The sequence below is a fragment of the Mixophyes fleayi genome, chromosome 1 (genome assembly GCF_038048845.1).
Source record: "Mixophyes fleayi isolate aMixFle1 chromosome 1, aMixFle1.hap1, whole genome shotgun sequence".
Taxonomy (NCBI): Eukaryota; Metazoa; Chordata; class Amphibia; order Anura; family Limnodynastidae; genus Mixophyes; species Mixophyes fleayi.
The window spans coordinates 191,158,614-191,185,481 of NC_134402.1; the positions used below are offsets into that span (position 1 = coordinate 191,158,614).

At 43.6% G+C, this 26,868-nt stretch overlaps 1 protein-coding gene across 1 annotated transcript in view; it reads left to right on the forward strand.

The window, feature by feature from the left end:
- Window positions 1-26,868, forward strand: part of LOC142142645 (beta-1,4-galactosyltransferase 1-like) — a 71,410-nt gene that overhangs the window by 44,017 nt on the left and 525 nt on the right. Inside the window, exon 5 of the mRNA XM_075200535.1 lies at window positions 23,013-23,117. Within this exon, the coding sequence (XP_075056636.1) occupies window positions 23,013-23,117 (105 nt within the window). The remainder of the gene's footprint in view (window positions 1-23,012; window positions 23,118-26,868) is intronic.

The following is a 26,868-nucleotide window of genomic DNA, read 5'->3' on the forward strand; positions in this document are numbered from 1 at the left end:
GGGCACTGAGACCCCGCTCCCAGGATCCATCCCAACCCAGGGACGTCATCCTTAGAATGCACTACTTTACGGCGAAAGAAGATGTCATGAGAGAAGTCCGTCGCCTTCAATCTATCACCTTTGACAACGTTAACCTTCAAATCTTCCAGAATCTCTCCCCACTCACCCTAGCCAAAAGAAGAGACTTTAAGACTATCACCACACTTCTCCGCCAACGACAAATTAAATATCGCTGGGGATTCCCCTTTCGCATCCTGATATGGCATCAGGGCTCAATGATTATGGCCAGAACTCTCTCTGAAGCCCAATCCCTGCTTCCGAAACTTGAAATCACTACTGGTCTCCCAGCCACATCCGAATCATCCTCTCTTCCTGAGAGAACAGCAAGACCTTCGCCACATCAAACTCCCAACACTGAATGGACCACCGTACCGGCATCATCACCACCGCCTAACGAAGCTTCCGGGACTTGATTACCCTTATCAGGTTTTGTTGTTCTTTTTTCTACACTATGTGTTCTTTTTCTCTCCCTGATGTCCAGCCTAGGTGCTGCACGTTGGAGAGAGCCTATGTATAGCTCGGGGTCTTCGCTTCCAATGAGGTCCCCCTCCCCCCCATTTTGAGAGGTTCACACAGGAACACTACTTTATTCTATGATATTTACCTCTTATTGTTTCATATGTTACTTCCTATATCATTATATAGGTATGTTAGTCTTATCTAGCGTTAACTGGCGGGCCCTGGCTCCTATTGGCTCTTTTCCTCCTGTGGGGGACGGGGCGGTTGGACCTGGAGTCCCTCAAACTGTTCTGCATTATGTCCGTTACTAGTACTGTTTTTTAGCATCTTTGCTGTGTGCTCCTGTGTTGCAGACCCTCACCACACGTGCCTTCTGATTGCCCACGTTTTCATTTGTCTAATCCTCCTGCATTATTTACATACCTGACCTGCTTTGAATGGGGGCTGTTACATGAGACCACCCAATTACTTACTAATCTTTGTTTTACTGCATTATCAATTGATACCACTTTACCAGGAGCAATTGTAAAATGTATCGTTATATGGTTCTAGTATTTTACTGCAAAACCACTTGATGCTACTATGTTTAATGTTTTGCTCCATACTCCTACCCCTCGCCATACCTTTGACCTCTTCCTCCCACACTCTTGACCACCCCCCTCCTATACTTCACCTCAACTCCCACCCCTTATAATATTATACAATTTCATTATCCCTACCTCCCTCCCAGGTTGCTTCGCCCAATACCCACATTTAATCCAGTTCCAATGTCCCTATCTCAGGTTCCCCAAGGAGACACCCCCCTGACCCGTTCTCTATGGTCTGCGTGATGCGTCTATTGGATGCCTCGCCACGCTCTCCTGGAGCTCTTAGCTCCTTTGCTGACCTATGTGCTCCCCCAGCACATAGTAACCCCTCCCGATGTCGGCACCACTGGTCCCGGCCTACTTTGCCGTGTGACCCACTTCCTACCCTTTCCCCCCCTCTCCCCATTACTAACCTTTCCCTTTTTCCAACTGACCACATGAAACATTCACCCACCAGCCGCACTGCACCAAGCCATCTCCTGATTTTTTACCTCCTCGCTGCACATGGGTCTTAGAGTCCTCTCATTTAATGTTAAAGGGCTGAATAGCCCTCAGAAAAGGGGTAAGCTTTTCACTACCCTCAAACTCTATTCGGGCGATATAATTTTCCTTCAAGAAACACACTTCCAACACAATTCCCATCCCGAACTCCGTTCAAAAGCATATCCTGATACACACCATGCATGTGATCACACATCTAAAAAACGGGGAGTTACAATCTTATTTGCCCGCCATCTCACCTTCGAACCCATTGATTCCCTAGCAGACAAAGAGGGTAGGTACCTTATCTTAGTAGGCAGAATTAATAATAAACTTTACACCCTGGTTAATGTATATGCTCCCAACCAACACCAGAACCGCTTTTTCTCAAAACTAGATGTCTTAGTGTCCCGTCTGCGTCAAGGAGATCTTATCGTAGCGGGAGACTTTAATACTGTCTTGAATAACTCCTTGGACCGTTCCACCCCTGTGGCCGCACCCTCTTCCACTTCGGACCCAACATCCTCCAAGTCGCTCCTCAGTCTCATGAAATTCCAGCTTCTTTACGACTCCTGGAGAGTGAAAGAACCGACTGCGCGTGATTATACATATTACTCTCCACCCCATCATTCTTATTCACGAATAGACATGATCCTGCTCAGCCATGATTTAGCATTGAGACTCCAGACGGCTCAAATAATCCGATAATCTGGTCTGACCACTCTCCAATTTCTATAGACCTCTGCGGCTTTTCAAACCGCCCCCGCTCAATGACGTGGCGCCTCAATGATTCTCTATTACACAACGTGGATATACTCTCCCAGCTCGGGGCTCACCTTGAAGAATTCTTCGAACTCAACGACACCCCAGAGATCTCTAGGACTACTCTTTGGACGGCACATAAGGCAGTCCTGAGGGGACACTTAATCAGCATTGCCTCTAGGAAGAAAAAAGAAACTTTCACCTTGACTAACGATCTATCCCTCAAACTTCAATCCCTAGAAGCCCAACACAAAACCACTCCAGACCCTGCCACTTTACTAGCCCTCCGCGAGACCAAGGCCCAACTTGATCTCCTTTTTTCCAAACAAGTAGCCAAACGCCTTAAATGGCTCCGTCAATCCTTTTATGAAAAGGGAGACAAGGCGGACAAAATCCTAGCAGCACGGCTTCGCTCAGCCAGGACCCACAAAAACATTATAGCAATCCGGGATTCCAACAACCAACTTCACCACGACCCCACTGCTATTAGAGAGGCTTTCCAACAATACTATTCCGCCCTCTATAACCTCACAGGCCCACCCCCCTCCTCACAACATTCCAACGCAGCACTGATCTCAGACTTCCTTGCTGCATCTAAACTCCCTAAGCTATCCCCTCAAGCCCTTCAACAGCTTAATGAAGAAATTTCAATAGAGGAAATCCAACTCGCTATTAAGTCACAAAAAAGTGGCAAATCCCCAGGCCCCGATGGCTTTACGGCATTCTAATACAAGAAATTTTTGGGCTTGCTTGCTCCCCATCTGCACTCTCTGTACAATGGTGCCCTTCAAGGGACCCCCTTCCCACCCGAAATGCTCGAAGCCAGAATTGTAGTGATCCCAAAAGATGGAAAGGACCCACTCCACTGCGCCAGCTACAGACCCATTTCCCTCCTTAACCTGGACCTGAAGATATACGCTAAAATTCTGGCAAATCGCCTGAATGAATTTCTCCCATCATTGATCCACTATGACCAGGTGGGTTTCATTCCAGGGCGCCAGGCGAGAGATAACACCAGGAGAGCCATTGATGTCATCCATATTGCAAACACCAGGAGATCCCCCACTATTTTTCTCTCTCTGGATGCTGAAAAAGCATTTGATAGGATCTCCTGGGGTTTTATGAGAGCAGCTCTCGAGGCCTTTGGCTTCACTGGTGATTTTCTCACCGGCGTCCTGGCACTGTATTCCTTGCCCTCGGCTAAAGTCCTGATCAACGGCACACCTTCAAATTCGTTATCCATCCAAAACGGTACGAGACAAGGTTGCCCCCTCTCTCCCCTTATTTTCGCTCTAGTAATTGAACCATTGGCCTCCCAAATTAGATCTAATCCTAACATTTTGGGCGTGCAGGTGGAGGACATCAACTCTAAGGTTTCCCTTTTTGTGGACGATGTCCTGCTATCGCTCTCTCAGGCGGCCATCTCCCTCCCCAACCTCTTTAAGATTCTCCAGACCTACAGTGAGATTTCGAATTACAAAATAAACTACACAAAATCAGAGGCCATGCTGCTTCATGTCCCCCCTCAGGAGGCCAAACTGTTACGGTCCTTTTTCAAATTCAAATGGCAGACCAGGAAAATAAAATATTTGGGAATCTATCTTACATCTCGTTATGACCTCCTCTATCAGGAAAACTTCCCACCTCTATTTTCCAAAACACAATCTGATTTGGCATCCTGGAACCGTCTCATCATCTCATGGCTGGGTAGGATCATAGCAGTTAAAATGAATATCATACCCAAATGGTTATATCTCTTCCAAACTCTACCAGTTGCGGTCCCTGCCATCCTCCTATCCAATATCCAGAAAGCTCTGACACGTTTTATTTGGAATCACAGGCCCCCAAGGGTCTCGCTCAACATTCTCAAAAAACCCATCTCCAGTGGAGGCAGGGGACTACCTGATATTAAGTTATATTATCTGGCTTCCCATTTCTCACAAATTATTGCATCATACGCCCCCTCGGGTTCCACCTCATGGCTTGACCTAGAGGCGGCACATTTAGCTCTCCCTGATTTCACCTCATTATGGGGTCTATCCCCTATACACTGTCCCCCTCCATCCAAATTACTTCCTACCACTAAATTTGATATCAAGATTTGGGATTCTCACTCCTTCAAATTGAAACTCACATCTGCCCTTTCCCCCCTGACTCCCATTTGGTTTAACCCTATATTTCCTCCTGGCCTCTCCAAGGTACGACACCGCCATTGGACTCAAGCTGGGCTCAAATTTCCATCAGATTTCTCTAAACAAGGCCAGTGGCTTCCGCTAGCAGAACTCCAACCTCGCCCCCCAGCTCGAGTGCTTAACCCTTTCGAGTTCTTCCAAATCACCCACTTTTTACGTTCCCTACCACCCAAATTTCTACTACGTCCCCTTACCCATTCGAAAATCTTTGCAAACTTCACCCTATGGATAGGGGTATGATATCACAACTTTATAATATCTTTCTTGAATCCACTATCCATCCACAACTCTCACATGAAGCTGACTGGGAGAGGGATTTGGGCCCCCCCCCCAGATGAGGAGGCCTGGGAGGACATGAGACTGGGGATAGCTAAGAGCTCCATATCGACGAAACTAAAAGAGACATCCTATAAAATCTATTATCGCTGGTATTATACCCCTACCCGTCTCCACGCAATGTTCCCCTCCTCGTCACCCAACTGCTGGCGGAGCTGTGGCCACAGGGGATCAATGCTACACATCTGGTGGACTTGCCCAGTTATCACCCCCTTCTGGGACGCGATCCATGGCTTTATCAACACTCTATTTGAGGCTCCCGTGGCGAAGGACCCCTGGATCTTCCTCCTTTGTTATCCTCCCCCAGACCTTGATAAATTTTCTAGAAAACTAGTTGCACATATCCTCACAGCCGCTAAATCCCTTATAGCCCTTAATTGGAAATGTACCTCTTCTCCATCTCTCTCTGCCCTTTAAAAGCAAATCTGGCACGTAGCAGCCATGGAAGAAATTACGTACTATTTACATGATAGAGGTAACGCTTTCAACCAAGTGTGAGCTCCTTGGCAGTTCGCAGCACGCTCGTTCCCCTCTGGTCCTTAACGACTCCGTTGTGACCCATGTGCGGCGGGCAGGATTCGGTCCCCGTCCCACCATCCCCTGACCCTCTAACATTCATAATTTCACCTTCTTTCCGATTACACTCATGCATCAACCTTTGTGGTCTTCCCTTTCCCTTCTTTCCTAATTCTCCTTCACCCCTCCCCCTTCCATTCCACTTTTTCTATTATTGTATCTTACATTTATACAAAAGTATAAAAGGAAAATATGGTCAATGTATCTCTCATGTTGTCAAAAAACGTTTCCTTTAGACTCCATTACAATGTTAATGCCCTTCTATGTATACTTTGTAAACTTTTGACTTCGTATTATATATACCTTTTCCTGTTTGACCATTCAAAATAAAGAATTTAAAAAAAAAAAAAAAAAGGGGGCGCTTGCGTCGGGAAGTAACGATCTTCCCCTGAGGAGGCCTGGGCTAGGCCCAAATGCATGACAAGAACCTTTTTAAGACCTTAAGTATCTTGATTTGACTAGAATGCATGAGTATCATGCACGGGTTAACTTGTATATATATATATATTCAAACTTCACCCCCACTCCAAACATGGTATTCGATGTTCCCACCCATGTGTTCCTATAGCCTTGTCCTTTCCCAGGATACAATCTCATTGATCTATTTTTTTCTGAGTGTCATAAAAACAACCCTGCCCAAGGGAAGGAAGAGGGGTGTCGTAAAAAGGTGTCTTTGATGTAACTAAGTTTCAGTATGATGATTGTCTCCAGCTGTCCTTACAATAATTTGACCCGGTGTGACAAAGAGGAATAAACATGAGATGACTATATCAGTTGAATTGTCACGGGCACTAGGAGTTCTGCCCAGGATTCACCAGGTGACTATGCTTACCAGAGGGGCGGAGTTTGTACAGCGGTCCTCTGGCAGCAGGGTGAATAGTGGAACGTATATAACAGCAGATGGAGAGAGGATGCCAATGGAACTGATGATAGTCAGTGACTTGCAGCTATACTGGTAGATGAGTCAGTGACTTGCATCTATACTGGTAGATAAGACAGTGACTTGCAGCTATAGTGGAAGGCAGGTTTCAACCACGGAGAGCCGGGTGGACATGAGCAGGTGAAGGAAGGTAATGGGAGAGTCAGTGGTCTGCGCTCAGCAAGTTGTACCACTGCTGTGAAGGGAAGACTTGTCCAGGTGCAGGTAGGTAGCGGGAAGTCAGTGATCTGCATTCAGCAAGTTGTACCACTGCTGTGATGAGAAGACTTGTCCAGGTGCAGGTAGGTAGAGGAGGTGTCAGTGGTCTGCGGACAGCAAGTTGTACCACTTCGAGGAGGTGAGGACTTGTCCAGGTGAGGATAAGTGGAGGAATGAATAGAGTCAATAATTGTATGAATACAATGAGAGCACAGAGGAACTTGCTCCAAACAGATATGCAGCGTTATAGCTAATAGTCTATATATGGATACCGCTGCTGAATAGGGAAGCTTGTCCTAAGCGGATATGCAAGGTAACAGTTGAAAGTCAATAGCTAGTAAGCATACCGCTGATGAGTAGAGAAGCTTGTCCACGAGGATATGCAGGCACAGCAGGAGCGCTGAACGGCTGAAGCGGGTATGGGAACCGTAGGTGAGCAGAGCAGGTAATCCAACAGACAGCTGAGAACACGAACAGGATACAGAAGTCAGTAGCGGGTATGAGAACCACCGATGAGTAGAGCAGGTAATCAGCAGGAAGCTGAAGACACGAGCAGGACACAGGAGTCAGTAGCGGGTATGGGAACCACCGATGAGTAGAGCAGATAATCAGCAGGAAGCTGAAGACACGAGCAGGACACAGAAGTCAGTAGCGGGTATGGGAACCACCGATGAGTAGAGCAGGTAATCAGCAGGGAACTGACACAGGAGACACCTTCAGAGACTCACAGGGAATGAGACTCAAGATCAGGCAACGATGTAATGAGCACAGGTGCCTTAAATAGGGAGAGGTGCCTGATCCACCAATTAGATTAAAAGCAAAGGTCAAAAGAGTTCTTGGAGGCTGCGCATGCACAGTCCATTAAGATGGCGGACGGCCGCAGCTCAGGACAGAAGCCGGCAGGAAGGCTAGAGAACCACGCACCAGCGCAGAGGCACTCGCGGTCCGGTGAGTGACATGAATATCATTTGGTCTACATATTCCTCCAAATTGTTCTTGCAGCAATTTCATCTCCAGCTGATAAGGAAGAAAGGATGTCATAAAGTGTAAGATGCCTTTTCAGCACTAAATTGACTGTGTGACTGCATCTTGCTTGAGACTAGGGATGTGCACCGGCGACTTTTGGTGTCTCGTGTTTTGTGTTTTGGGTTCGGATTTGCTTGAGGTTTTGGGTTCGGATTTGTTTCGCAAAACACCTGCCGAAAGGTTTTGATTCGGATTTAAGGTTTTGGATTCGGATTTTATTTGAAAAAAGCATAAAAAGTTAAAAAATCAAGTTTTTGGGCTTATTTTCACCTCTACGCTATTATTAACCTCAATAACATTCAATAACAATAATTTCCACTCATTTACAGTGTATTCTGAACACCTCACAATATTGTTATTAGTCAAAAACGTTGCAACGAGGTATCTTTCTGGACTGCGTAGTGGAGTGGTCACCACAATATAATTTAAAAGCCCTCAAATGGTCTGAATCCCACCAAAAATTGTACCTGGACTGCGTAGAGGAGTGGTCACCACAATATAATTTAAAAACCCTCAAATGGTCTGAATCCCACCAAAAATTGTACCTGGACTGCGTAGAGGAGTGGTCCCCACAATATAATAAGAAAACCGGCATCAACTGCTCTTAATTACACCAAAAATTGTATCTGGACTGCGTAGAGGAGTGGTCCCTACAATATAATTAAAAAACCCTCCACGGGTCTGAATTCCAAAAAAAAAGTTTCTTGACTGCGTAGTGGGGTGGCCCCGGTACACAATTTTTTACCGGGGCCACAAGATAATTAAAAAACCCTCCACGGGTCTGAATTCCACCAAAAAAGTTTATGGACTGCATAGTGTAGTGTTCCCCACAATATTATTTAAAAATTTTGCAGCAACAGTCAACGTTGTTTAATATCTGATACACCTCTATCTGGACTGCATAATGGAGTGGCCCCGGTACTAAATTTGGTATCGGGGCCACAAAACCTCCTCCAACTTCCAAGTGTAGTGTTTATAACATATAAACACTACAGTAGTTCTAGCACGTCAATACCTCTTGTTTTAAATTATGACAGGGCATTTTACTTTTGGTTTAATTTTTTGAATTTGTTGACATTTTGTTTTACTTTTTGAACATGGCAAACGACTGTTGAATGGTCACATAATGCCAAAAAAAGAGTTGCAAGATGGAATTGTCCTTGGGCCCTCCCACCCACCCTTATGTTGTTGAAATAGGACATGCACACTTTAACAAACCAATAATTTCAGCGACAGGGCCTACCAAACAACTGTGGCTGAAATGATTGGTTTGTTTGGGCCCCCACATCAAAAAAACAATTCATCTCTCCCTGTACAAACTAAACAGGCTCTACTGAGGAAAGATGTCGTCCTCATCCTCAACCTCTGATTCTTCTCCCCCTACAGTGTGTACTTCTTCCTCCTCACACATTATCAATTCGTCCCCACGGGACTCCACAACCACAGGTCCCTCTGTACTATCTGTAGGGCAGTGCTGTACCTCATTGAGGAATTGATTATTCATTTTTATAAACATCCTTTTTTCAACGTTGTGAGGAAGCAACCTCCTTCGCCGCTCACTGACCAGGTTCCCCGCTGCACTAAAAACTCTTTCCGAGTACACACTGGAGGGGGGACAACTCAGGTAATATAGAGCCAGTTTGTACAGGGGCTTCCAAACTGCCTTTTTTTCCTGCCAGTAACAATATGGACTGTCTGACATGTCTATTTGGATGGTGTCAGCAAAATAATCCTCCACCATTTTTTCAATTGTGACAGCATACAATGCAGCGACAGTAGACATGTCTGCAATGGTTGGCAGGTCCTTCAGTCCGGACCAGATGTTATCAGCATCCCCGCCAGCGGCTCTTTTAGGAAAACTGAGCTTTTTCCTCGCAGCCATAGATGTGGAAGAAAATGAGGGTGGAGCTGTTGGCATGTCACGGTCCTCTTCAGAGGACAATCTCCTGACCAGCAGGTCTTTGCACCATTGTAGACTTGTGTCCGCCGGTAACAGAGACACAACATACGCTTTAAACCGAGGATCGAGCACGGTGGCCAGAATGTATTCCTCTGACTTTAAAAGAGTGACCACCCTCGGATCCTGGCAAAGCGTACGAAGGGCTACATCCACAAGAGCTACATGCTTGGTGTAATCGCAATGGTTTACCAGCTCCTCCCTCACTTTTTCCAGCTGCTTCTGCAACAGCCTGATCAGGGGAATGACCTGACTCAAGCTGGCAGTGTCGGAACTGACTTCTAGTGTGGCAAGTTCAAACGGCTGGAGAACCTTGCACAACACGGAAATCAGTCTCCACTGCGCTTGACTCAGGCGCATCCCCACTCCTTTGCCTATATCGTAGGTGGCAGTGTAGGCCTGAATGGCCTTTTGCTGCTCCTCCATCCTCTGCAGCATATAGAGGGTGGAGTTCCAGCGCTTCACAACCTCTTGTTTGAGGTGATGGCAGGGCAGGTTCATGGTTTTTTGATGTGCCTCTAGTCTGCGGTAGGCACTGGTTGAATGCCGAAAGTGTCCAGCAATTTTGCGCGCCACCGCAAGCATCTCCTGCACACCCCTGTCACTCTTGAGGTAATGCTGCACCACCAAATAAATGGTGTGTGCAAATCATGGGACGTGCTGGAAATTGCCCATATTTAATGCCCGCACAATGTTACTGGCATTGTCTGACACCACAAATCCCCATGAGAGTCTAAGTGGGGTAAGCCACTGGGAGATAATTTCCCTTAGTTTCTCTAATATGCTGTCAGCATTGTGCCTCTTATTAAAGCCTGTAACACACAATGTTGCCTGCCTTTGCACGAGCAGCCATTTTGTAGATGCTGCTACTGATGCAGCTGTTGCTGTTGCTGCGGAAGGCGATGCATCTACCCAGTGGGCTGTCACAGTCATATAGTCCTTCGTTTGCGCAGAACCACTTGTCCACATGTCCGTGGTTAAGTGGACAGTGGGTACAACCGCTTTTTTGAGAGCACTGAGGACACTTGATCGTACTTCTCTGTACATTTTTGGTATCGCCTGCCTAGTGAAGTGGAATCTCGACGGGATTTGGTACCGGGGACACAATACCTCCATCAACCCTCTAAATACCACTCCACTGATGGCGGACAATGGGCGCATGTCTAACACCAACATAGCAGTTACAGCCGCAGTTATACACTTTGCAATAGGGTGACTACTATCGTATTTTGTGGTCATGGCAAACGACTGTTGGACGGTCAATTCTTTTGTGAAAGACTTAGCGGTCTTACGACTTCCCCTCTGGGAAGATGACCGACTAACAGCAGCAACAGCAGCAGTGGCAGTAGTAGGCGTACCGCTGCAGGATTCCTCGGATGAATCCCGTATTGAAGAGGACTCAGTCTGGCTGCTGACTTGGGCTGCAGGACTGAATCTGATGGAGATCGTGGAGGAAGTTGATGAGGAGGGTGTTGCTGGTGTGTATCCAACTGGACCACGGGATTTAGGTGTCCCTGTACCGATGACGGTCCTAGCCCCAGTTCCTGAACTAACCACTGAACTATGAAGGTTATTCAGGTGACGTATAAGGGAGGATGTCCCTAGGTGGGCAAGATCCTTACCCCTGCATATTTGAGCTTTACATAAGCTACATATGGCAATACAATTGTTGTCCGGATTGGGATAGAAATAACTCTAGACCGAAGATCTGCATTTTTTGGTCTTCTGACCAGGCATGACAATGGGCTTTTTAATCCCATCAGCTGTTTCCCCCACTGCTGCCTCATTTACAATAACCACATCAGCATCATCATCATCAAGTTCCTCCACACCGCCAGCTACATCAATAGCCTCCTCCCGAGCCACCTCTTCCCGTACAGTGATGGGAAGGTCAGGCTTGACAACCACCAACACCCTTGGACTCGCCTTGGGGATTTGTGATAATGTCTCTTTAGAAGGCCGAGTTGTTTGCTGTGTTGTTGCTGACAGCATAACTCTCTTAAATTTTTGTAGGGGGGGGAGGAGGAGGGATTAGTTCCTTGGGTGAAGCTGAACCACTAGTCATGAACACGGGCCAGGGGCTAATCCGTTCCTTGCCACTGCGTGTCTTAAATGGCATATTGGCAACTTTACGTTTCTCCGCAGATGATTTTTAGTTTCTCTTTTTGCTACTTTTACTTAACTTGGGCTTTTTGGATTTTACATGCCCTGTACTAGGAGATTGGGCATCGGGCTTGGAAGACGACGTTGATGGCATTTCATCGTCTATGTCATGACTAATGGCAGCAGCTTCAGCATTAGGAGGAAGTGGGTCTTGATCTTTCCCTACTTTATCCTCCAAATTTTTGGTCTCCATTATATGTAGCACAAGATACTGCAGAATGTGTGAACTTGGTAATATTGCAGTACCAATGGACTTATACTGCTGGATTGGTTTTGCAGATTTTGTTATAATTACTTTTTTTTATAATTTTTTTTTTGTATTTTTTTTTAAAAGTTTTTTTTTATTTTTTAAAAACTTGGGAATAATGGGGAAATAACTATGCCCTTAGAAGCACAGAGCACAGGACACAGCACCACTGGACTGAACAGGACACAGCACAGGACCCAGCAGCATCACTGAACTCAGAAGGACAGAGCACAGGACACAGCACCACTGGACTGATACTGCAGAATGTGTGAACTTTGTAATATTTCAGTACCACTGGACTTTTACTGCTGAATGTGTGAACTTGGTAATATTGCGGTACCAATGGACTTATACTGCAGGATTGGTTTTGCAAATTTTGTTGTAATTATTCTTTTTTTAAATTATTTTTTTGTATTTTTTTGTTATAATATTTTTTACATTTTTTTGAAAATGGGGAATAATGGGGAAATAACTATACCCTTAGAAGGACAGAGCACAGGACACAGCACCACTGGACTGAACAGGACACAGCACAGGACCCAGCAGCACCACTGAACTCAGAAGGACAGAGCACAGGACACAGCACCACTGGACTGATACTGTAGAAAGTGTGAACTTTGTAATATTGCAGTAACACTGGACTTTTACTGCTGAATGTGTGAACTTGGTAATATTGCAGTACCAATGGACTTATACTGCAGGATTGGTTTTGCAAATTTTGTTGTAATTAATTTTTTAAAAAATTATTTTTTGGTATTTTTTTTTATAACTTTTTTAAATTTTTTTTGAAAATGGGGATTAATGGGGAAATAACTATGCCCTTAGAAGGACATAGCACAGGACACAGCACCACTGGACTGAACAGGACACAGCACAGGACCCAGCAGCACCACTGAACTCAAATTTGACAGAGCACAGCACACAGCACCACTGGACTGATACTGCAGAACACAGCACAGCACAGCACAGAACTAAACAGCACAGAACTAAACAGCACAGCACGAGATCTACCAGGACAGAGGACCACCTAACACACCCTCCCTCTACCCTGATCAATGCCCGAGTGAAGATGGCGGCGACTAGCGGGGAATTTATAGGATCCGAGTATCGCGAGATCCGACAGCGGGATTATGACTCTGAGCCTCGGTTTCAGGTTTTCATTTGGCACCAATACCCGGATCTGTCTCGGATCCGGCTCGGATCGGGAAGGTTCGGGTGGGCTCGGATTCACGAAATCCGAGTGCGCTCATCTCTACTTGAGACATCTGAGTATAATAGACAAAACACTGTTCTATTTACATAGCTGTTCAAAGCCTCTAACTAAATGTAATTTGCATTTTATGGCGTGATCTTCAAAACCTAATCCTATATGCAAGGAGAATTTGCTTCTCCTTGCTTCAAACATTAATTTGTTTGCTGGAAATCAGATATCAGATTTTATCATCCAAAACTAAGTTTCTATATACATTTATGCATAAAACTATATGTTAACACATGTACTTCTTACAACATATATATCTATATATATATATATATATATATATATATATATATATATATATAATAAAACAAATAGGGAGGGGCGCCACATAGTATAAAACTGTATATATAGGAAGGTATACAGAAGGTGTGCCATAAATAAGAAGCTCAATCATCCATATGAGTGAGAGAGAGAGATAGTTTCTATAACACTCAAACAGCAAGGGTGAATGTAAGTAGATGGATTAGACGCTAGAGCTCCTGCACCTCACCAATATAAGGTGTGCGTACCAGATAAAAATTCTTTGAAGCTTATCTGTATAATAGATGATGATTTTTCACATAGAATCCACTCCGTTATCACCCCTCAGATGTACACTAGGCAGGAGTCATGAATAGTGCTTCTGGAGTCCAGAATGGATACTCAGTAGTAGCCTCCCAGGTATAGGAGTTTACATCTAGTAAGGGCTTGCCCTTACTAGATGTAAACTCCTATACCTGGGAGGCTACTACTGAGTATCCATTCTGGACTCCAGAAGCACTATTCATGACTCCTGCCTAGTGTACATCTGAGGGGTGATAACGGAGTGGATTCTATGTGAAAAATCATCATCTATTATACAGATAAGCTTCAAAGAATTTTTATCTGGTACGCACACCTTATATTGGTGAGGTGCAGGAGCTCTAGCGTCTAATCCATCTACTTACATTCACCCTTGCTGTTTGAGTGTTATAGAAACTATCTCTCTCTCTCACTCATATGGATGATTGAGCTTCTTATTTATGGCACACCTTCTGTATACCTTCCTATATATACAGTTTTATACTATGTGGCGCCCCTCCCTAATTGTTTTATTATAGATTATTCCAGGTCACCATCTGGCTTTTGTGGGAACTGTGGCTGCCTCCTGTACATAGGAAATCCTATGTCCAACTTGGACTGTTATTGAACCTTCTTGGTCAAATTGGAGTTACGCGCTGTATTATCTATTTTTGATTTTATATATATATATATATATATATATATATATATATATATTGTAACAAAGAGAGGCATTTATCTAACAAGATGCAAAGAAAACATACAAGCAGAGTAAGACATTGGCGCAGTTATGCACCTAGATTCAGGTTAAACCAAGTATAGACTTATGTGTAGTTTAAAGTTGGTTAACTTACATGATTTGAAGGCTGCTTTCTCTCAGCAAACAGACAGGATGTGTCTGTTAGTCAAACAGAGCCAGTGATGCACGTTTTCTCTTAAAGTAAAGGTGGGTGTGTCACCTGTCCATCAAGCTAAGGCTGGGGGAGGAGTATCATGTATAAAAGCTTGTTTGTGTCATTTGTTCACTGAGACCAATGCTGGGAAAGCTGGCTGGTCCTGAGAGAGAGCTGGTCTATGTATGGCTAGCGTTTAGGGTCCCCATAATTGCTGTGAAAGTATACGGTGTCAAAACATTTACCATCCTGACAATAAAGCTACATAAAAAGAAAGAAGTTGTTCACGTGTGCTTCTGCAGTAGCGGGCTCTTGCCACAAGTGGTGTCAGGAGTGGGATTCTGCGGGAAGCAAGTTTCCGCTACCCAACCCGCACAGACGACAACATGGAGGAAGTACTGAGCACCTCGTGAATGTGGCCGCTGCGCAGCAAGAACAGCAAGCTCAGATGCTACGAGTCGCCGAGGCACAGGTGGAAAACACAAGGCTCTTAAGAGAAGAGTTAAGCCAGGTGAGGCATGACAGAAATGAACCACCTGGTCCTGTTCTCCAGAAAATGTCACCAGCTGATGACGTAGAAGCATATCTGGTGTCCTTTGAGAAACTTGCAAAAAGGGCAAAATGGCCTCCTAAAGATTGGGCTGAGAGACTGGCGCCATATCTGACTGGGGAAGCTCAGCGAGCTTATATGGATCTAGATGAGGAACGGGCCTCTGATTATTTGTGCCTAAAGTCTGAGATATTGGCTCGCATTGGAGTTTCCGGGCCAGGCCGAGGCCAGCGCTATCACCAATGGCGCTATGACAAAGAAAAACCGGTCAGAGCGCAAGTGGCAGAGCTTTCTAAAATTTTAAAGAAATGGCTGCAGCCTGAGGAGAATTCGCCTTCTCGGATTATTGAAGTTCTGGTGATAGATCACTGCATCCGGGGGCTGAACCGCGATTTGCAAAGGTGGGTTCTGCAATCAGACCCACAAACTTATAAAGAGCTTGCCACCGTGGTAGAAAGGTTTTGTGCGCTACAGCAAATGACTAAAGAACCTGCATTTTTGCCAAAAGCCGCTGCCACGCCAAAAGCCAGGTTTGACAATCCTTGCCACAGGGCCCAATGGCAAAACTGCTACCAACAGAGGGCCAGGTGCAAAGCTGTCTAATCAAAAGTGTTTTGAATGTGGTGAGCCAGGCCACTTTAAGGCAGAGTGTCCTAAACTACCGTAACCCATGGACTGTTCCGTGGCACATATTGGGCCTGCATTTCCAAGCTGTTTTACCATGAGTCCCACATCAGGAAGTTCTTGTTTGTTCCGGGTGACTATGCTAATCAACCAAAACCTTGTTCTGGCCTTGGTTGACTCGGGGAGTGAACTCTCATTGGTTTCCAGCTCTGCCTTACCCGAAACCATAACTTCTCGGTTGCCCAAGGTGAAGATTCTTTGCGTACATGGCACGACAGAGGAGTATGAAAGAACAATACTACCAGTCACACTCAAAGACAAAACTGTTATGGTGGTAGCTGCCATAGCACCTAAACTCCCATATCCACTCATTTTGGGGCGAGACTTCCCGCTGTTTAATGATGTCCTCGGTGAGCGGATCTGGACGGACATGCCGGCAACCGATGCAACGGTCGGAAGCCCGGTCTTAAAGGAACCGCCTAAGAATCCACAACATCTGGACATCAATCTTTGGGAACTGCCAAACCGGAATGCCATCCTGGGAGACACAGCCGGAGTTCAACAAAAGCATCCACCTGCGGGGAAACATGGACAGTTCAAACTAGCATTGGTTGGTGATGTCGCAGATGAGCCCACCCCGCCTGTCAGTGAGGATACGGACTGGTCCGCAATACCAATTTTGTTTCCTCCGCAGGACTTTGCTTGAGATTAACTTAATGATGCCACTTTGGAACATGACTTTAAAAGTGTGGCTTAGGTAAATGGGGTAGCGAAAGCCGCCCAGCCTGCAGAAGGCATACCATATTTTATTGTTAAAAATAATTTCCTGTATAGAGTTGCTAATGAACAGGGGGAAAAAGTAGAACAATTAATGGTTCCTCAGGTCAATGTACCCATAGTGTTAAAAGCAGCGCACACATGTCTATGGGGGGCACCTAGGGGAGGATAAAACACGGGAACGAGTTCTGCTTAGGTTTTACTGGCCCGGTGTACACATGGCAGTGAAAAAATATTGCCGGTCCTGTCCCATTTGTTAGAGAACCTGTCCCAATTCCATGTACAGGGCACCTCTCATTCCAATACCAATAGTACAAGTTCCCTTTGAACGGATAGCTGTGGACTTTGTGGGGTCACTGAAAAAATCTGCACCTGGGCACCAATCTATACTAGTGGTGCTTGACTATGAAACCAGGTATCCAGAGGCAATTCCCCTACGAAACATAAAGTCCAGCACCATAGCTAAGGAACTTGTATTGATGTTTACACGCTTAGGAATACCCAAAGAAATTCTCACAGATCAGGGTACTCCATTCATGTCTAAACTGATGAAGGCCATGTGCCAGTTGCTAGGGGTTACGGCGCTTCACACCTCTGTATACCATCCACAAACAGATGGCTTGGTGGAACGCTTTAACCGCACATTAAAGCACATGCTCAGGAAAGCAATGGCTCAAGAAAAAAAAGATTGGGGCACTCTTATTCCCTATTTGATGTTTGCCATCCGTGAGGTACCTCAAGCTTCAACAGGGTTTAGTCCCTTTGAGTTATTGTTTGGGAGACAGCCCAGGGGTATCTTGGATATGTTAAAAGAAGGGTGGGAGCAGCAAGGTCCCAGGGAGCCAAATATGGTCCAATTTGTGTCTCAAATGTATGAGAGGCTAGGAAAGATAGGGCCCATTGTGCAGCAACATGTAAAAAAGGCTCAGGAATGACAGAGGAAAAGTTATGATAAAAGTGCTGTTGTTCGATCTTTCAAGCCTGGGGACAAGGTCCTAACCCTGGTTCCCACCCAGGAAAGCAAACTTTTCGCCCATTGGCAGGGTCCATATGAAGTTCTAGAGGCTGTCAGTCCTGTCAATTACAGAGTCCGCCAGTTAGGTAGGAGAAGGGAGGAGCAAATATATCATGTTAACCTCCTTAAACCTTGGCATGATGAGGAAACCTCTCCTCAGGTAGTGAGTACTGCCATTGAAAAGTCTGAAGTGCCCATAAAGCCAGCTTTGTCCATTCAGAAGAGATAACAGACTGAAGAAATGATTCGCTGGAACAGGGATGTCTTCTCTTCCATTCCTGGGCGCACTACCTTAATCGAACACGACATTGTCACTGCGCCAGGAGTCATTGTAAAGCAGAAGCTGTATCGTATTCCAGAAGCAGACGGGTGGACGTGAGAAAGGTGGTCGAGAAGATGCTCCAGTTAGATGTAATTGAAGAGTCCACTAGTGAGTGGAATAGTCCCATTGTGCTTGTCCCGAAACCCAATGGGACAATTAGGTTCTGCAATGACTTTAGGCGCCTAAACAGTATGTCGCAGTTTGATGCCTATCCGATGCCACGTGTGGATGAACTATTATTATTATTATTATTAATATTTATTTATAAGGCGCCACAAGGCATCCGCAGCGCCGTACAGAGACAAACAAAATTACAATACAATGGGAGACAACACAGTACAGTAAACACAGCAACTCAGTAAGCTTAATGCACAGCTAGAGAGGGCGGGGAAGGGGGAGGGAGGATCCGCAAACGACGGGGCCCAAGAAGGAGGACGCGGAAGACAGGGAGACCCCCAGGGGGGAGGAGGGAGCGAGAGTGGACGTGGGGTGGAGGACCCTCGAGGAGGAGGGCTAAGTAGCTGGAGAGCAGAGTTAGAAGTGGTGGAAACAGGAAACAGGAAACTAGTGGAAAGTCTTGCTGGTAGCAATTATTTAACAAACCTTGATATAACAAAGGGTTATTGGCAAGTTCCCCTGACTTCCACGGCCAAGCCAAAGACTGCATTTTTCACCCCTGATGGTCTCTATCAATATAAAGTCCTACCCTTTGGGTTGCATGGGGCACCTGCAACCTTCCAAAGGGCCATGAATAAATTGCTACGACCTCACACAGCTTATGCAGCCGCTTACTTGGATGATATAGTGATTTATACCCCAGACTGGGGATCACATTTAGCCAAAGTTGAGGCGGTCTTAGCTTCATTAAGGTCAGCAGGGTTAACAGCTAACCCAAAGAAATGTGCCCTAGCCATGAGAGAAGCCAAATATTTGGGGTATGTTGTTGGTCGAGGGCGTGTAAAACCCCTGCTAGACAAAGTGGAGGCAGTCAAAAATTGGGCAAGACCAGAAAAAAAGTCGCAGTTAAGAACCTTTTTATGCTTAGTAGGTTACTACAGGCGGTTTGTAAGCCACTTCGCCACTAGACCTGCTCCACTTACGGACATGTTAAAAAAGTTGTCCAGATATATTAACCTGGTCTGATTCTGCAGAAACCGCCTGGTCTGATCTTCGGTTAGCTCTTTGTTCCTTCCCAGTTCTACAAGCACCGGATTTTACCCGGAGGTTCTTCCTCCAAACTGATGCTTCTGGTGTTGGCTTAGGTGCAGTCTTGTCACAAGTGAAGAATGGAGTAGAAAATCCTGTCCTGTACCTAAGTCACTAAGTTACTTCCAAGGGAACAAAAATATACCACTGTGGAGAAAGAATGTCTCGCCATAAAATGGGCTACAGAAGCTCAGGGCTGCCAAGAGGAATTCAGGGCCCCGGTACAACAAATTCATGGGGCCCCCCCTTATAGTTGAGTAAGTAAAAAAAATTTGCATCGTGTGTATGGTCGCACAATTGGGGGCGTGGCAATGCGCCGTTAGGGCGTAGCTAGCACGATAAAATGAATAGGTCCTGAATTCCACGGAGCGTGACATTTGTCCAAGCATTCCTGACTTTCAGGACATCTAGCACCCTTGTGTAGTATAGGAAGAATGCAGTGTGTACAGAAAGACTTCAGTCTTGGCCTGCGCCCACTGGACTCACCAAACATTGACATTGTCCCCACTAGAATCCCAACTTTTTACACACTATGCTGCTCTGTCCTACCTGTTTTTCTAACTTTTACCACATGTGGCTGCAGATTTCTTTAGTTGCGGCTTGTCTGGATCATGGAATGTTAGAGGACCTATTTGGAAAAAAAATGGCTACATTTAGAAAATTACAGCCAGCCCCACCGTTAAATCAATAACATCCATTATTAATAATTAGGCCTTCCTCCAGCCCCAACATTAAAATAGTATTCCCATTACCCCGCAAACAAAATAGCAGCCATTAATTAGCCACCATCTACCTCACACACACTACATTGCCAAAAGCTCCGTGCCATCACAGACACATTACTGTGCCCCGTTATCATCACCACGCTATGCCCCCTTATGATCACACTGCGCCCTCCATGCTGCCTTTGCCCTTTACTTTAACCCCCTGTGCCATGCTGCTTGTCCTTTTCTTTAACCCCCTGTGCCATGCTGCTTGTCCCTCTTTTCTTTAACCCCCTGTGCCATGCTGCTTTTGTCACTCTTTTTTTAACCCCTCTGTGTCATGCTGCTATTGTCCCTCTTTTTTTAACCCCTGTGTGTCATGCTACTATTGTCCCTCCTTTCTTTAACCCCTTTGTGTCATGCTGCTATTGTCCCTCTTTTTTTAACCCCTGTGTCATCCTGCTATTGTCCCTCCTTTCTTTAACCCCTTTGTGTCATGCTGCTATTGTCCCTCTTTTTTAACCCCTGTGTCATACTGCTATTGTCCCTCCTTTCTTTAACCCCTTTGTGTCATGCTACCCCCCCCCCGTTTTTTAACCCCCCCCCGTTTTCCTCCCTTTACTTACCTTTACTTCTCTCTTCCTTCTTGTCTTCTCTGCTGCTCAGTGTTCCATTGCTCCAGACTGACTGAATGCTGGGCGTGACATGATGATGTCACACCCGGCATTCAGTCAGCCTGGAGCAATAGAGCACAGAGCAGCATAGAGGAGGGACACCGGCGCCGCAATCACGTGAGTATGGTTTTGGTTTTTTTACTACCCTGCTCCCCCCACCAACGACCGAGCCCCCCCCCCCCCCCCCCGCGAAAAAAAAAGAAAAAAGATTAGTTTTGAAAAAAAAAGAAAAGAAAAACGTCGGCGCGAGGGCCCGGGCCCTCTGACATGCCCGGGCCCGGGTAATTAGTACCCGCTCCCCCCCCCTCTCGGCGGCCCTGCAGAAGCTCTGCGCTATTATCTCCTAGGCAGAGAGTTCACCTTAATAACAGACCATGCACCATTGAGATGGATGCAGAGCAACCGGGAGGTAAATGCCAAGGTAACCCGCTGGTTCTTGGCACTACAACCTTTCAAGTTCTCAGCAGAACATAGACCTGGGATTCTGCACAAGAATGCAGATGCATTGTCACGAAAATATGCGCTCCTTGCGAAGTACGCATCCCCCTACTTGGAGACTCTAGGGGGAGGGATATGTAACAAAGGGAGCCATTTATCTGACAAGATGCAAAGAAAACATACAAGCTGAGTAAGACATTGGCACAGTTATGCACCTAGATTCAGGTTAAACCAAGTAAAGACTTATGTGTAGTTTAAAGTTGGTTAACTTACATGATTTAAAGGCTGCTTCCTCTCAGCAAACAGACAGGGTGTGTCTGTTAGTCAAACAGAGCCAGTGATGGGCGTTTTCTCTTAAAGAGAAGGTGGGTGTGTCACCTGTCCATCAAGCTAAGGCTGGGGGAGGAGTATCATGTATAAAAGCTTGTTTGTGTCATTTGTTCACTGAGACCAACGCTGGAAAAGCTGGCTGGTCCTGAGAGAGAGCTGGTCTCCATAATTGCTGTGAAAGTATACGGTGTCAAAACATTTACCATCCTGACAATAAAGCTACATAAAAAGGAAGAAGTTGTTTGCTTGTGCTACTGCAGTAGCGGGCTCTTGCCACAATATATACATACCTGCATACTATTATCTATACTAATTAATTTTAAACCATTTCCCTTATACTTCTACACACTACATTATTATATTTATTAAAACAATTACCTATATGGTAACACTCCCTCCAAACAGTCCCAGAAATAAATTAAATAGCATTTAAGTTTAATAAATATAACTATTTCCCACAAACATCCCCGGCAATAAATAATTAATATTCGCATTTAATAAATAACCCTCGTCCCCAAACTCAGACCCATATTCAATAATAACCTCAAACACCCCCAGCATTAAATTAAAGGTCCAGTCACCTCGCCTTAAATTAATAGCTCCCACTATTAAATAGCCCCACCAATAAATTAAATTGCCCTCCATCACCCCACAAACAAAATAGCACCACCATTAAATAGCCTACACTATATTACATATTATACTAACATACTCCCCCCTCCACACACACACATTATATTAACATTATCCCCCCTCACACACACACAGTGTATTATTAAGTTCCCCCCTTACTCACACACATTGTATTAACATGCTCCCCCCTCGCACATGTCCCATGTGATACTGAGTCTCTCGATAGACCCGCCACACATAGGGGAAGGAGGGGAGACTACATGATAGATAAATTGTGTATAGGTTCAATTGCACATTATATATATATATATATATATATATATATATATATATATATATATATAATATTTATGGACTAGCAATATATGCTTATTAAAATTAACGGATCTTAAATTGTAAAATTTGATCAGGTCGTGAAATGGTGGGGGAGGAGAAAATACCTTAACAGCCTTAAGGTATTTAAGGATAGATTATTCAATAAACTTTAATTTTATCATTAATCATAGTGATATCATCACAGTAACAATTGGATTTCAAATGAGGGCATAGACATTTGTCCATATTGACTTGCTTTTTATATGTGATTGTGAAACTACGCCTTTCCTATGTCATATCTGACGTCTGAAGTATAATTTATGCCTTTAATCTGTCTTAATTTTTTGGGCAATTTAAGTCTGTTTAGAGTTTCCCTAACAGAACACTTTATGTTTATTTTTAATGACTTGCTTAACTGTAATTTTGCGCTAAGGATATTGCCTTTTATAACACTCGCATACAAGTTTCCAATACTTGCAGTTTATAGGGCTTATGTTAAGTTGAATGCAACTTGCATTCTTGACGTATAATACACTTTTTTATTTCTCAGCAAGAACACAAATTCCGACATTAGTGGTTTGTGCGCATGCTCAGATATAAAAAAAAGGTGTATTATACAGCAAAAACTCAGTTATGTTAAATTTTATATAGGCCCCTATAGAGGCAATTTCACAGAAATATGTTATTAATGATTACTGGTATCAGTTTTGGTTAAGCACTAATTGCAATGTATGTATTTTCCTTAAGGGTGATGTCAGCAGGAATGAAGGTTGAACGTCCAAATCAAAATATTGCCAGATCCAGAATGATTGTCCATAGTAGAGATGTTGGAAATGAGAAAACAGGCAATAGGTATGGTAAAAGGGACTGTATATTTGATGGTATTTAGTTTTCTTTGTTAATCTAGGGAAAACTAGAGGCTTAACATAAACAGCATTAATTTATGGCAGAGGTACTCAAACTCAGTCCTCATAAGCTACCAATAGTTCTTGTTTTCAGAATTTTCACCTTTATTTATACTGTACTATTTGTTTTAATTGTAAAGCTTATGTTATTTCATTTGTTAATTTGAGATTTATTGAGGGGCCAGTAACACTAGAAAAATTAAACTGAACGATATACATACAAACACGATTTCTAGTCTTTGTTAGAAAAAAGCTGTCTTTGGAGAAGAAGCCTTATTTTTAATCATTATGTTTGTTGTTTTGTTGGCATAATTACATTTACAAAGTTAGTCTAGTTGAGCCTTTATCTTGTCATACTACCCTAAAATACAATTTCATTCAGAACAGTGATGAGTGATATTTAAATAATGAGAGAGAGAGACCACAATACAGACAAGCACTCAAAGGTAGGTCTCTTGCCATTTAATGCTAATAATAAGGACAAATACTCAACAACTTTATAGTTAAAGTAACAATCTCTTTTATTTAAGCTGTCTTGTAACATTAATATGAAGGTTGACATACTTGACAGAGAGTGACGTATCTGCACTTTTGAAGTTCTGTTTGATATCATTAGTATAAAGGGAGTTATTTGCGGTTTTCTTTTTATGGAGCAGACTAATTTGGTGCCAATTAATAATGACATATTTAATCTTTGAAAGATTATAGAGCTCTAAATTGTTTTTCGAAATTGTTTAAAACAATCAGGACTCATTCATACCAATTCACTTTAAATGCATTTTTCATCCACTAATTCCTGAGAAAAAGCGTTAGAAATAGGTTGGACTAGTGGTCAGAGAAGATTGTATACATATATTACAATGTATTGGTAAAAGTTCAATGCATGGAAAGTGTGTTAAAAAGAGCGTAACTAAAGCACATCTAAAGCATGTCTTCTTTTTATCTGTTTCAGTCATTTCCCAGCGCATTTATGTGAACGAGAGCTCAAAGCTATAGATTGCTCTGGTATAAGGTCCAGAGATCTATTAATTTTAAAATACTACATTGTTGCCATAGTATTGTATTATTGTACCTTCTTTTACTATACAGCACACCTAAAACATTCCCACACATTCATGAATTTGTTTCTGATCAAATGATTTTTTATTGCTGTTGAGATCAGTGACCGATTGCAGCGCACATGAAATAATGGCATTATCCTTCATTAGAATTGTGCATACATTAGAATTGTGTATACATCAACCCACATGTAAAACATTTTCCATTTAATATATAGCCCAAAGTCAGCATACTGAATTTTTTCAGATTTAAAAGTTATCAGTTGATTGGCACCAACACATGGAAATAACTAAATTGATGCATCTAAATTGATACATATGTAGCCATCTTAAAGTCTAGTTTGCTCTAATATCACTGTATGTCCATGAGACACTAACTGACAAGATTCAGCCAGCATTCATATAACACATTCATCCAAACGTGTTTGTCTTACATGGCTTGTTGGCAAAATAGGGAACTGTTCTCTTGATTAGCACAATTGTAGATATCATGCCCTGGGTTTTGACATGTACCATGCAGCATGATCAATGGTACAGAATCTTAGCTCATTTTTTCCTTGCATCTCTATGGGAAAATGAGCAGAGATTTGAGACAAAACTTCGAGGCTATGTGTGTCTGCTCTTAGGGGTATATTTACTAAACTGCGGGTTTGAAAAAGTGGAGAAGTTCTAGCTATCATTTTGTAGAATGTATAAAATAAATGATAGCTAGACTCTGATTGGTTGCTATAGGCAACATCTTCATTTTTTCAAACCCGCAGTTTAATAAATATACCTCTTAGGGGGGTATTCAATTGTTCCTCCGGGCACCGCCGGAACCAGCGAGTTAAAACTATTACCGTTTATGCGGTAATTACTCGCTCAATTTCAGCTCGCAGCTCCCTGAGCAGCGAGCTGAAATTGAGCGAGTAAATTACCGTTTGAACGGTAATTACGCACAATATTACCGTATAAACGGTAATAGTTTTAACGCGCTCGTTCCGGCGGCGCCCGGAGGAACAATTGAATACCCCTCTTAGTCTCTGTTGTAACTTATACTTTGTACAATAAATATTTTTGTCACAACACTGGGGCAACTCGGTGGTAATGGTTATTGCAATGCTTATTACACCGACACTGACTTTACAGACAAAAAAAATCTGAAGGCTATGACAACGACATAAATAATATGTACACATGCAATAAAACAGAGGGGTTTACCGATAACAGTGTCTTGTAGACTGCTGTAAACTCTGAACATCCTGCATGTCTACATTTTATTTATATTGATGTCAAAGCCTTCAGATTTTTTTTGTCCGTTAAGTCTGCGCCGGTTCGATTAGCATCGCAATAACCCAAACAGTGGAGAGCGTACCCAGAATTACCCAGCAAATACTCCTGCACCAGATTAGAGCTTAATGGACTACCTTGCACCTACTGCCCATCTTCAGTTGCAGAATACACATTTCCTCCAAAGAAAAGAATACCCCAAGAAAAGTTGCAAACCACAAACAAGGCATTTCCTTACACCAAGATATACAAAAGACTTTCTAAACAAAGGCTTATTGTATCAGATATATACATCAGAAATAATGCATTTCCTCTAGCAAGGTTAAAACAGAAAAAAATTATTTTCTCCCCTGGTCTTAGAAATAAAGATTTCCTATCTCAAAATATACACAATATGAAATATAAGTGCATTGGCAATTATATAAATAAGGGCCCCGCGCTATTACCTTTAAATAAATTTATACCATAAGTTATTTATAAGTGATCCAGTCACACTGTGATTCTAGAGTCAGTGCAGCTGTAGCTACATCCACTTACAAGTCCTAATATTCAGCTCACAAACACCCAGGAGTATAAGATGCTATACACACACCGCAACATGTGCTCTTTATATAGAGCCAAAACCATTCTCCACCTCTGCCAAAAATTCAAATAAGTACTTGAAGTACTGCACCAATCCTAGTGGATGTTTGAACACTGTAGCAAACCTGTGAGATGGTGTAGACTGCATTGAGCCAACCAATGAAGACTAGATTTGACTGGGCTAATGGACCGTACATTTATGAGCAGACCAGATAGCTTCTACTCTGGCTTTCAAAGAGGGCAGAGCTCTGTACTTGTCAACAGGAAAGCTCACAAGCCTGGTGTAGGTCACAAAGGCTATCTAAAATTATGATTTAAATACAATATACAGCAATCTGTTATTTCCCCAGATTACTTGTTTCTTCATCATTTAACTGTTTCCCTATTATCTCCAACCCACAGGGACACAGAATATACAGGGACCCCCTGGTATGCATTTAAACAAAGGAATGTGGTGGTCAAGCTAACATAATCCCTCTGTCTGGCCTCAAACCAAATGCATAATTAGCATGTAATTTCATGTCTATGAATGTTACACAATATGCTGTTGGCATACTTTCACTAGACCTGGTACTAGTGCAATCCTGAATAACAGTTATCACTCGGTATATATCCATAAACCATGGTTGAAGCATACATAATAAATGCATGGGTTTAATACATAACTGGATATCTAGGTGAACAAATGGAGTAAAAAGTATCCCTGGCCACTTATTGGGAGAAATGGGGCACAGCAATGTTGGGGAAAAGTGACTCCTTGATTTGTATCAGTAATTAATATGTTTTAAT